This window comes from Chiloscyllium plagiosum, unplaced genomic scaffold (assembly GCF_037043375.1).
Source record: "Chiloscyllium plagiosum isolate Xiang-an unplaced genomic scaffold, Cpla_swu_hap1 HiC_scaffold_13, whole genome shotgun sequence".
NCBI lineage: Eukaryota > Metazoa > Chordata > Chondrichthyes > Orectolobiformes > Hemiscylliidae > Chiloscyllium > Chiloscyllium plagiosum.
Window position 1 is genome coordinate 17,688,929 of NW_028270151.1, and position 12,879 is coordinate 17,701,807.

General features: G+C 43.4%; 1 protein-coding gene and 1 long non-coding RNA gene across 2 annotated transcripts in view; one reads left to right on the plus strand and one right to left on the minus strand.

The window, feature by feature from the left end:
- LOC148148255 (uncharacterized) overlaps window positions 1-3,105 on the minus strand; it is a 55,354-nt gene extending 52,249 nt beyond the window's left edge. The window contains exon 1 of the long non-coding RNA XR_015759005.1: window positions 3,015-3,105. This is a non-coding gene — a long non-coding RNA (uncharacterized LOC148148255). The remainder of the gene's footprint in view (window positions 1-3,014) is intronic.
- On the plus strand, window positions 1,250-12,492 carry LOC122556363 (P2Y purinoceptor 1-like). The gene is made up of 2 exons (XM_043702997.2): window positions 1,250-1,801; window positions 10,348-12,492. The coding sequence occupies exon 2, from the start codon at window positions 10,393-10,395 to the stop codon at window positions 11,398-11,400; it is 1,008 nt and encodes a 335-aa protein (XP_043558932.2). The 5' UTR covers window positions 1,250-1,801; window positions 10,348-10,392; the 3' UTR covers window positions 11,401-12,492.
- Window positions 12,493-12,879: the final 387 nt, after the last annotated feature.

Here is a 12,879-nt window from a genome sequence, read left to right on the forward strand (position 1 = left end):
GTAGTGATAAATGGCTCCCTTTCGGAATGGCAGGCGGTGACCAGTGGTGTGCCGCAAGGATCAGTGCTGGGACCGCAGCTTTTTACAATGTACATTAATGATATAGATGAAGGTATTAAAAGTAATATTAGCAAATTTGCTGATGACACAAAGCTGGGTGGCAGGGTGAAATGTGAGGAGGATGTTAGGAGAATACGGGGTGACCTGGACAGGCTAGGTGAGTGGACGGATGCATGGCAGATGCAGTTTAATGTGGATAAATGTGTGGTTATCCACTTTGGTGGCAAGAACAGGAAGACAGATTACTACCTAAATGGAGTCAAGTTAGGTAAAGGGGCAGTACAACGAGATCTGGGTGTTCTTGTACATCAGTCAATGAAAGCAAGCATGCAGGTACAGCAGGCAGTGAAGAAAGCTAATAGCATGCTGGCCTTCATAACAAGAGGAATTGAGTATAGAAGCAAAGAGATCCTTCTGCAGCTGTAGAGGGCCCTGGTGAAACTGCACCTGGAATATTGTGCGCAGTTTTGGTCTCCAAATTTGAGGAAAGACATTTTGGCTATTGAGGGAGTGAAGTGTAGGTTGACAAGGTCAATTCCTGGAATGGTGGGACTATCTTATGTTGAAAGATTGGAGCGACTGGGCTTGTATACACGTGAGTTTAGAAGGCTAAGAGGGGATCAGATTGAGACGTATAAGATTATTAAAGGATTGGACACTCTGGAGGCTGGAAGCATGTTTCCGGTGATGGGTGAGTCCTGAACCAGAGGACACAGTTTAAAAATAAGGGGTAGGCAACTTAGAACAGAGTTGAGGAGAAACTTCTTCACCCAGAGAGTGGTGGGTGTGTGGAATGCTCTGCCCCAGAAGGCTGTGGAGGCCAAGTCTCTGGATACTTTCAAGAAAGAGTTGGATAGAGCTCCTAAGGATAGTGGAATCAAGGGTTATGGGGATAAGGCAGGAACAGGATACTGATTGAGGGTGATCAGCCATGATCATAATGAATGGTGGTGCTGGCTCGAAGGGCAGAATGGCCTACACCTGCACCTATTGTCTATTGTAGGGATTCTGTGATTCGATAATGAATCAAATCAAATTTTTTAAAAAAGTTGTCACAAAAAAGCTGCACCTCTCTTTCCCACCAACAGCCATCACTACATACATGAAAAACCTAACTTTTGAGCACTCCCTTTAGCATCCGTATCCTGGCTGCAACGAAAACCATCCTCCTGCTGGAAGTGCCTCAAAGAGCAGTGTTGTTGTTGCCTCGGATGTGAGATGCCTGTTGAAGCAGGACCCACTGGTGAAAGCTCATTCCTCATGTAGCCTTTCCTCCCTGACTTCCGCGAGTTTTAATGCAAGGTGTCTGAGGGGGACAAAGTCGACTGTGAAAGAAAGTAAACAGTAAATGGAAGTTAAGGGACATTCGCCATCTGTGCTGGTGGGCATTGGCTGAAATCCGCTTTGGGGACTGAAGACGGAAAAGCTCAGATCAGTCCCCCCCCCCCCCCCCCCTCACTCTCTGCTTTCGTTTCTGGTGATCAGTTTGGAGTGCTTCTTCGGCAAATGTGAGGTCGATGTGTGACCGCGAGTGGAAGTCTGGAACAACCACGAGGAAGAGCTGAGCGTGGGCAGACAGAGAGAGTTTGCAGTTCAGGGGTGTTCCTGCTGGACCCGGGGGCAGTGTGCTGCGGAGGAGACACATCCCCCCCCCCCCCCCCCTCTATCGAGATTCTCATTCCCCAGGGGCTGGCTGGTGGAAGAAACAGCGCAGACAGAGAGAGGAGCTCTGCATCCTGCAGTAAGTGGAAGGGAAAGTTACTGTTGTTGGGTGGGTGGGGGGGACCTCGGGAGCGCTGCTGTGATTGTGGGAGATTCGATGAGCTTTCTAACTTGGGCAACCTCCCCGTTGTCAGCCGGGGACCAGGGTAACCGCGAGTCTGCTGACATCCCGCATTGTGTCCGCCTCTGGTATTCAAGGCAAATCTCACTCACACATGTCAACTGGACATGCGAGCTTTGGTCAGGTTGTACAGTCCTGCCACTCCCGAGTTTCCAGTCCCGAGTTTGACTGCGATTGCTGAGTTGCACTGCCTTTCCCGAGTTATACTGACATTCCTGATTCACTCTGCCATTCCTGATTTAGATTGTCATTCCCGATTCATTCTGCCATTCCCGATTCATTCTGCCATTCCTGATTCATTTTGCCATTCCTGATTCATTCTACCAGTCCTGATTTATACTGCCATTCGAGTGATATATTACCATTCTTAGGTTACACTATCAATTCCTAGTTATACTTCCATCCCCACATTCCCAGATTATACTTCCCAGATTATACTGTCAAACCGGAGTTATATTGTCAGTTCTGAGTTCACCTGTAATTCTTGAGTATACAATCACTCCTGGTCTACACTGCCTTTCACATCTGCAGTGCTTTTTTCCTGGTTCTGTTTCCATTCCTGAGTTTCACTGTCATTTCCAAGTTATGATGTGCCGGTGTCAGACTGGGGTGGACAACGTTAAAAATCACACGAGGTCTTCAGATGCTGGAGATTAGAGTCGAGAGTGTGGTGCTGGAAAAGCACATCAGGTCAGGCAGCATCTGAGGAGCAGGAGAATCAACGTTTCGGGCAAAAAGCCCTTCATCAGGCACCACACTCTTAACTAAAAATCTCATAACACCAGGTTATAGTCCAACAGGTTTGTTTGAAAGCACTAGCTTTCAGAACGCTGCTCTTTCGTCAGGTAGCTGTAACCTCACACTTTAATGCATTGTCTGAGCTGAGATGTCATCTATTTTTATAAAACCTTAAGTTAGCTTGAGAATGTGACTTAAAAGAAGTTCTGGGATTTACATATTAATGAACTGAAACCTGCAACCCATTCTAAAAGATGAAAGACTTAACAGCAATGAAGGATTGTTCAATATATCATCAGTTGCATGATACTGTCATCTTTTGCTATAAATTCTATGTTCTATATAAATTTTATGATTCTGCTCTACTCGTTACCTGAAGAAGGAGCAGAGTTTAGATCAGAGTGGTGCTGGAAGAGCACAGCAGGTCAGGCAGCATCCGAGGAGCAGGAAAATCGACATTTCAGGCAAAAGCCCTTTGTCAGGAATAGAGGCAGGAAGCCTCCAGGGTGGAGAGATAAATAGAGGTGGGGTGGGGGTGGGGGTGGGGAGAAAGTAGCAGAGAGTACAATAGGTGAATGGGGGTGGGGAGGGAGGTGATAGGTCGGAGAGGAGGGTGGGGGAAGGTAGCAAAGAGTAAATGCTTCAGAAGGAGCAGCAGTCTGAAAGCTCGTTCTTCCAAAATACCTGTTGGACTATAACCTGTGTGTGATTTTTAACTTTGTCCATTCCCAACTTTTACTGCCATTCCCGAGTTATATTGTCATTTCCCAGTTATAATGCCAATTGTCAGTTACTCTTCCCATGTTTTCCCATCAGTTTTCATTTGAGCGTACGATTGTGTAACATGGAAATCAAACATTCCCATTAATTCTGTTGTCTACCCAGCAGATGGGTGACCTTACAGTTGCCCCACAATGGTTCTCTGCTGTGTAACTGCAGTCTCAGTGAATTCTGCTGAATGTTGGACATGCAGTGTTTCTGAGCACGGTGTATGCTCTCTGCCAGATGAGAGACATCCCTCCTAAGTGTTAATGGAAGAGGTGCAGAGGTGTTCTTCCCTGTGTAAGGGGATCAAGAGTTACTGGGTGAAGGCAAGAGAATGGAGTTGAGAAATATATCAGCCATGATTGAATGGCAGGGCAGAATTGATGGAACAAATGATTTACTCCTGTTCCTATACCTTCAGACGTTATAGTGTCCTGGTCAATATCCATTACTCAACCATCATCAAAAAAGGAGATGGTCAATACCACATTGGTTGATGTGTGCATAGATTTAACTGCCCAAATATAACATTGATCAGGAGCACTGTGGAAAGAGAGGTCGGAGAGGAGGGTTTGTCTACAGAGTCAGTATGGGTGGAAGTCAGAAACAGGAAAGGAGCAGTCAATTTCTTGTGAGTTTTCTACAGGCCCCCAATAACAACAGAGACACGGAGGAGCAGATTGGGAGGCAGATTTTGGAAATGCATAGAAGTAACAGAGTTGTTGTCATGGGTGGCTTTAACTTCCCTAATATTAATTGGAACCTCATTAGTGCAAATTGTTTGGATGGGGCAGTTTTTGTCAGGTGCGTCCAGGAAGGATTCCTGATGCAATTTGTAGTCAAACCGACTAGAGGGGAAGCCATTTGGGATGTGATGCTTGACAATGAACCAGAACAGGTGTCAGATCTCTCGGTGAGAGAGTATTTCGGTGAGAGTGATCACAACTCCCTGACCTTTACTCTCGTCATGAGAGAGATAGGAGCAGATGGTATGGGAAAGTACTTAATCAGGATGGGGAGGGAAGAATTACAATGCTATTGGGCAGGAACTGGGGAGCCTAACTTGGGAACAGATCTTCTCAGGGAAAAGCATGACGGAAATGTGGAGATTGTTTAGGGAGCACTTGCTGAGAGTGCTGGACAGGTTTGTCCCACTGAGGCAGGAAGGGATGGTAGGGTGAAGGAACCTTGGCTGTCGAGGGATGTGGAACATCTAGTCAAGAGGAAGAAGGAAGCTTACTTAAGGTTGAGGAGGCAAGGATCAGACAGAGCTTTAGAGGGTTACAAGTAGCAAGAAGGTACTGAAGAAGGAGGCATGAAAAGGCTTTAGTGGGTGGGATTAAGGAAAACCCTAAGGCATTCTACAGTTATCTGAGGAACAAGAGGATGGCCAGAGCGAGGGTAGGGCCAATTAGGGATAATGGAGGGAACTTGTACCTGGAGTCAGGGGAAGTAGGAGAGGTCCTTAATGAATACTTTGCTTCAATATTCACTACTGAGAGAGACATTGGTGTTTCTGAGGACAGTGTGAAACAGACTGGTATGCTGGAACAGATTGATGTTAAGAAGAAGGACGTGTTGAAAATTTTGAAAAACATAAGGATAGATAAGTTTCCTGGGCCAGATGGGATATACCGAAGGTTACTACAGGAAGCGAGGGAAGAGATTGCTGCGCCTTTGGTGATGATCTTTGCATCCTCATTGTCCACTGGAGTAGTACCACATGATTGGAGGGAGGCAAATGTTATTCCTTTGTTCAAGAAAGGGAATAGGGATAATCCTGGGAATTACAGACTAGTCTGTCTTACATCAGTGGTGGGCAAAGTATTGGAGACAATTCTGAGAGACAGGATTTATGGTTACTTAGAAAACCATAGTTTGATTAGAGGTAGTCAGCATGGCTTTATGAGGGGCAGGTCATACATCACAAACCTTGTTGAATTCTTTGCGGGATGTGACAAACACATAGTTGAAGGTAGAGCAGTGGATGTGTTGTACATGGGTTTTAACAAGGTGTTTGATAAGGTTCCGCATGAAAGGCTCATTCAGAAAGTAAGGAGGCAAGGGTTACAGGGAAACCTGTCTGTCTGGATTCAGAATTGATGGCCCATAGAAGACAGAGGGTGGTGTGAGATGGAAAGTATTCAGCCTGGAGCTCGGTGACCAGTGGTGTTCCAGGGATTGGTTCTAGGACCTCTGCTGTTTGTGATTTTTATAAATGACTTGGATGAGGGAGTGTAAGGTTGATTAGTAAGTTTGCGGTGACACAAAGGTTGGTGGAGTTGTGGGTAGTGTGGAAGGCTGTTGTAGGTGGCAATGGAACATTGATGGGATGCAGAACTGGGCTGAGAATTGGCAGATGGAGTTCAACTTGGAAAAGTGTGACGTTATTCACTTTGGAAGGTCAAAAATGAATGCAGAAAATAGGGTTAAAGGCAGTATTCTTGGCAGTGTTGAGGAACAGAGGGAACTTGGTGTCCATGTCCAGAGATCCCTCAAAGTTGCCACCAAAGTTGATAAGGTTGTTAAGAAGGTATATGGTGTGTTGGCTTTCATTCGCAGAAGCATTGAGTTTCAGAGCCGTGAGGTTATGCTGCAGCTTTGTCGAGCAGTGGTTAGACCACACTTGGAATATTGTGTTCAGTTCTGATCGCCTCATTATAGGAACGATGTGGAAGATTTAGAGAGGATGCAGAAGAGATTTACTAGGATGCTGCCTGGACTGGAGGGCATGTTAATGAAGAAAGGTTGAGGGAGCTAGGGCTTTTCTCATTGAAATGAAGAAGGATGGGAGGTGACTTGATAGAGATGTACAAGATTTGAGAGGCAAAAATAGAGTGGATAGCCAGAGACTTTTTCCCATGGCAGAAATGTTTATCATGACGGGGCATAATTTTAAAATAAGGGAGATATCAGAGGTAGGTTCTTTACACTGAGAGTGGTGGGTGTGTGGATTGTACAGCCAGCAGTGGTAGTAGAGTCAGATACATTAGGGACATTTAAGCGACTCTTGGATAGGCGCATGGAAGATAGTACAATAAAGAGTATGTAGGTTAGTCTGATCTTAGAGTAGGATAAAAGGCTGGCACATTGAGGTCCAAAGGGCTGTACTGTTCTATGTTCTACTTAATCAAAGTAAAGTACTTTGAGATATCCTGCAGTCACAGATCATAGCGATATGCAGTGCAGAAACAGACACTTCGGTCCAACTCATCTATGCCGACCAGGTATCCTAAATTAATCTAGTCCCATTTGCCAGCACTTGGTCCATATCCCTCTAAACTCTTCCTATTCATATATCCATCCAGATGCCTTTTAAATATCGTCATTGTACCAGCCTCCACCATTTCCACTGGCAGCTCATTCCATACACACACCACCCTCTGTGAGGAAATGTTGACCCCAGTCTTGAGGGGTGCTCTATCAGTCATTTTTCTCATTTACAAATTGTCTCACAGTATAAAGCAATTATGCTATCAAATGGATTTAAAACATGGAGAAAAATAAACAAAGAACTATGGATGTTGGGATTCCAAACTAAAACAGAAATTGTTGGAGAAACTCAGCAGGTCTGGCAGCATCTGAGGAGAGAAAGTAGAATTAATGTTTTTCCAGCAATCTCTGTTTTTGTTGAAACAAGGAAGGGTCCAGTATTGGCAATGCTCTGTCCTGCAGTGGCAGAGTGCAGTCATAGTCTCTTTGAAGACTGGAAGGCTCATTAATTTTCTGGAGTGGGTTTCAAACAATCTGAACCTACAATTTCCTTAAACCTTGAATTCCCACTTAGTGTGCCGAACTAAGTGATCACTGTGGTAAAAGGAAGTCTACGCTCTTGTGAATGACCATGACTACATACAAAGTACGGTAAGAGCCCTACAGACTTCACATTCCATAGAATCACAGAACCTCTATAGTGTGGGAGCAGGCCATTCAGCTCATTGAGTCCACACTGACTGTCTGAACAGCATCCCACCCAGACCTATTCCCCCTACTCTATTCCTGTAACCCAACATTTTCCATGACTAATCCACCCAGTGCACATCCCTGGACACTGCAGGCAATTTAGCATGGCCTATACACTGAACATGCACATCTCTGAACTATGGGAGGAAACCCATACAGGGATGGGGAGAATGTGCAAACTCCACACACACAGTCACTTGAGGCTGGAATTGAACCTGGGTGCTTTGAGGCAGCAGTGCTGAGCACTGAGCCACCGTGTCACCCATGTCTGAAATAAAACCATAAGACCATATATATAGAGCATAATTAGGCCATTCATCCCATCAAGCCTGCCCTGCTATTTGATCATGGCTGATATGTTTCTCATCCCCATTCTCCTGCCTTCTCCCTGTAATGTTTCATCCCCTTACTGATCAAAACTCGATCTATCTCTATCTTAAATGCATTAAATGATTTGACCTCCACAACGTTTTGCAGCAATAAGTTCCACAGAGCCACCACCCTCTGGCTGAAGAAGTTCCTCCTTATCTCAGTTCAAAAGCATCATCCCTTCACTCTGAGGCTGTGGCACTGATCCTCGCCTGCCCTATTGTTGCTGGACCTTGCTTCTTTCACTCACGGTCAGTTAGTTACACGTAGAGTAAAGGTATTTAATTATTACCTGCCTACTAGGACCTCTGTAGCTAAAAGAATTGCCCAGCATTATGAAAATAAGGAGCTTTTGCTACACTTAGACAAAGCACTGGTCAAACCACACTGTGAACAATTTTTGTCTCCTTGTCTAAGGGAAGATTATTGGCAGTCCAGAGGAGGTTTACTAGGTTGATTACGGATATTGAGAGTTTCTCTTAAGAGGAGAGGTTGAGTAGGTTGATCTTGTACTCATTGGCGTTTAAAAGAATGAGCAGACTTCTTATTAAACATGATTATTACCAGAGTCTCTTACCAGAGGACATCATCTCAGAATCAAGAGTCGTAAATTCAAAACAGAGATTAGGAGGAATTTCTTCTCCCAGTGAGCAGTGAATCTGTGGAATACTTTATGCAGAGACCTGTCGAGGCTGGGTCATTCAGTATATTCAGGGCTGAGAGAGACAGACTTTTAATTAGTAAAGGATCAAGGATAATGGGGATAAGGCAGGTAAATGGATTTGAGGGTTATCAGATCAGTTGTGATCTCATTGAACGATGGAGCAGAGTTAATAGGCTTAATGACCTCTACCTGTGCTGTAAACATCTACCTAGTTCCACTTCATTTATTGTTTGATGGGATGTGGATATAGTAAATCCTAATTCCTCATGAACTCTTTGGTTCTTTTGGCCACTTCAGAGGACTGTTAAGAGGCAACTACATGCCTGCACTCTGGAGTTACATCTAGACTAGGCCAGGTAACAATTAACAATCATTAGTTATTTGGTAAAGGTTGCAGAGGTAGTAATTGAATTAAATTTTTACTATATGCCATGGTGCGATTCAAGCCCAAACCTGAGCACTTTAACCTGGGCCACGGGATGACTGGCCCAGTAAAAATATCCCAATGCCTTCTGCAAAATTGGATGCTGACAGGAAGGTGGTTTGTCTTTGGGGGTATCCACATCCTATCCAAAACAGCAGAGCAATTCTTATTAAAATAATCTGTCTCCATTGCCCCATTCCTTCGTCATTGTATTGAAGTGACATTGAGTGAGCTGGGTGAATGAGATGTACCAATAGCTCTTCACATATTCAGAAAACCACAAAGCGTTTCTCAGACAATTAAATACTTTTGAAGTGAAGTCACTGATGTAATGTGAAGGCACTCAGAAGTTAATTTGTACACCTCAAGTCTCCATAAATAACATTGCAATAGCAACTAGATAACCCTGTTCTGGAGCCGATTTGGAGACGCCGGTGTTGGACTGGGCTGTACAAAGTTAAAAATCACACAATACCAGGTTATAGTCCAACAGGTTTATTTGGAAGCACTAGCTTTCGGAGCGCTGCTCCTTCATCAGGTGGTTGTGGAGAATCTCCACAGCTGCCCAATGAAGGAGCAGTGCTGTAAAAGCTAGTGCTTCCAAATAAATCTGTTGGACTATAACCTGGTATTGTGTGATTTTTAACTTTGTTCTAGAGCTGACAGTTAAGGGATAAATCCAGACACTAGGAAGATCTCTTCATCCACAAGTGGTGCTGAACTTGTGCACCACTTGGTGTTAGGGTTTGAAATTTCATTGAAAAAATGGAAACTACAACAATGTGGCACTCCCTCTGCACCTCACTGGTGTAACAAACTAGATTGTATCTTCAGATCTGCAGAATGTGACTTGAGTTTTCTAATGCAGAGGTGAGAAGGCAACTTAGTAAAACCGACACTATGTCAGCACTCAGACAAGATCTACCTGTAGAATTATGCAACATTACAAGGAATCATTTTCAGAGAGAAAGGAGTGAAGAGGGTAACAGATGCAGAAGAATAATAATTTCAATTTAACTATTGTCCCTGGAGCACTGCTTTCGAGGAGGTTTCAATACAACAAACACATTTCCAACAACAATATGGTACATTGATAGCACACCTTTAACATAGTGAAACTAGCAAGGTTTTGGAGCATTATCATACTAACGTTGACATTACGTCATATCAGGCCAGATGACCAAAAGCTTGTTGAAAACAGTAGATTTTAATTAGTTGCTTCAGGAAGGGGAGAGAAAGGAGAAATTTAGAGAAGAAATTTCAGAGCTTAGGAGTTTGGCAATTGAAGCAATAACCACCACCGTTAAAGCTATTGAAATCAGGGACTCAAAAGAGGTGAGGTTTGGAACAGTGCTGAGGTATTAGAAGGTTCTAAATCTGAATGGAGATAGAGAATAATGAGATATCTGAACATAATGATGAGAGTTCCAATTCCATTAGTTGTTAGACTGAGAGCCAATATAATAGAGAAAAATTCATAATATGTGTCAAATTTAAATCTCTCCTTGGTTACTCTTTCAGATATTCTCATAATCGGAGGAACATGAGCCACCTTGTTTATTGTGAATGAAAGGCCTTCAAGCAGATACAATGGCAAACCTGCCATCTAATAACTGCTCTCTCAACAAAGAATTGGAATCTTGCTATCTGCCCATCATGTACATTATTGTGTTTGTCACTGGATTAATCGGAAACAGTGTTGCTCTCTGGATGTTCATCTTTCACATGAGGCCTTGGAGTAGCATCACCGTTTACATGTTTAATCTCGTCCTGGCTGACCTCTTCTACGTCTTCTCTCTGCCGGTTTTAATATTTTACTATTTCAAGGAAAGCGACTGGATCTTCGGGGAGGCCCTGTGCAAACTGCAGAGGTTCATTTTCCACGTTAACCTCTACGGGAGCATCTTGTTTCTGACCTGCATCAGCGTCCACAGGTACACGGGGGTGGTGCACCCCATGAGATCACTGGGCAGGTTGAAGAAAAAATCGGCAACCATTGTGTGCGTGTGCGTGTGGGTTGTGGTCATGGCTGGCATCTCCCCAATACTGTACTTCTCCCGAATACGACAGGACACCAATAAAGCAAACTTTTCTCGACCAGATGCAAATAAAACAATAAAAACCATTTGCTATGACACCACGTCTAAAGAGCTCTTGGACACTTATTTCATTTACAGCATGCTGACTACATTCTTTGGTTTCTGCGTCCCCTTTGCCACCATCCTGGTCTGTTATGGATTTATTGTGAAGGCCTTAATATCTAACGACATGAGGACACCACTCCGGGGCAAGTCTGTGCGTCTCGTCATCATTGTGTTGGCCGTCTTTGCCACCTCCTACCTCCCCTTTCATGTGATGAAGAATCTTAACCTACAGTCCAGACTGTATTACCAAGGGCCAGAGACATGCGAGTGGAACAAGAGGGTCTACGCCACTTATCAAGTGACCCGCGGGCTTGCCAGCCTCAATAGCTGTGTGGACCCTATCTTGTACTTCCTGGCGGGAGACACTTTCAGGAGGAGATTCACTACTACTGCTTCAAAGTTTATCAATCGGAATGAGTCTATAGTCTAGGAGATTAAAGAATTCACTTTGTGCCACAATAGCCAAGTAATAAAATGATGACGATTCCTTCAAAACCAAAACAAGGTAACCTCGATTATCTGAACGACGTGGACGGGGAGTATTTTGTTTGGATAATCGAATGTTCAGGTAATCAAATGTTTGGATATTAGTTTACCCAAGCATCGGGAACTTGAGATCTTGTTCAGATAATCCGAAATTGGATAATCGATGTTCGGATAATCGAGGTTGCTCTGTAATGTACATTTACATAAAACTTTTAATGTAGTTTAAATGCCCCAAGACACTTCCCTGGAGCATTATCAGAAAACTGTGACAAGTCAGTATTAAGGCAGGTGACCAGAAGTTTGATCAAACAGGCAGTATTTTAACATAACGGAGAAATATTGAGGAAGTTGGAAAGGATTGAGAAGGGAATTGCAGAGATTAGGTTGCAAGCTGGAATATATATGAGGTCAAGATTTCTTACAAAAAATGATTGTATGAGGTTTGGATGAGGTTACAATGAAAAGGTAATTAAAAGACTTGGACTCAAGGGTGAAAACATTGAGAACTGAACTGTTGCCTGATCAGGAACTAATCCAGCTCAGCAAGTTCAGAGATCTGGGTTAAAATGCAGTGAGCAGATAATTAGTGGAATTTTGGATGAGCTCAGCTATCAGAGAATGGCTGAATTGTAGATTCAATATCTTTTTGGGGTTTACAGTTGCATTAAGGATTATATTTGAGAATAGAGGGAAAAGTATTAAATATTTTAATATAGGAAAGTCAGCTGAGTGAAGTAGCCCATGATTAAGCACTCTGTACTGTCTAACTTATTCTTTGGCCTAGACCCAGTTGTTCATGCCACTGTTTTGAAGTTTTCAATTTTACAATAGGAATAGTATACATATTAAAATATGGACTTACTGTCAATGGTATTAAACGTCTAATAATAGGACCATATCTATGTTAATCCGGACAGGAAATATTGTGCCTTTTTTCTCCGTGTTTACACCGTTGCATAAAAGTCACAGCTTTACTGAAGACTAAAATAGAGCTCTGTGTACTTAAATAACTGATTAAATATTATTTTGTATATTTTCTTCAGTCTGAGAGTCTTCTCTGTAGTGAATTTCTATACAGCGCTGTCTGTTGCTGATAATTGCATTGTATCCTGTTATTGTTCAGCTTCACAGAATTGCGGATGATTCATAACACAGAGGGAAACAGACCACATTAGTATCCCTGTTCTGCACCAACCTCAATCCATCACATTTCACCTCCATGCAATCAGCATATTGTTTCAACTGTCATGTAAATACATCAATGCCATTCACCTCAACTACTGCTTGTGGTAGCAAGTTCTACATTCTAATCAATCATGAACAAAGAGGTTACTCCTGAACTCACTTGTTGGGCCCATCTCCCCACAGACAGAAACATCGTCTCCTTGTGAACCTCGTCATGGGCAGACAGAAGCAGGACAAG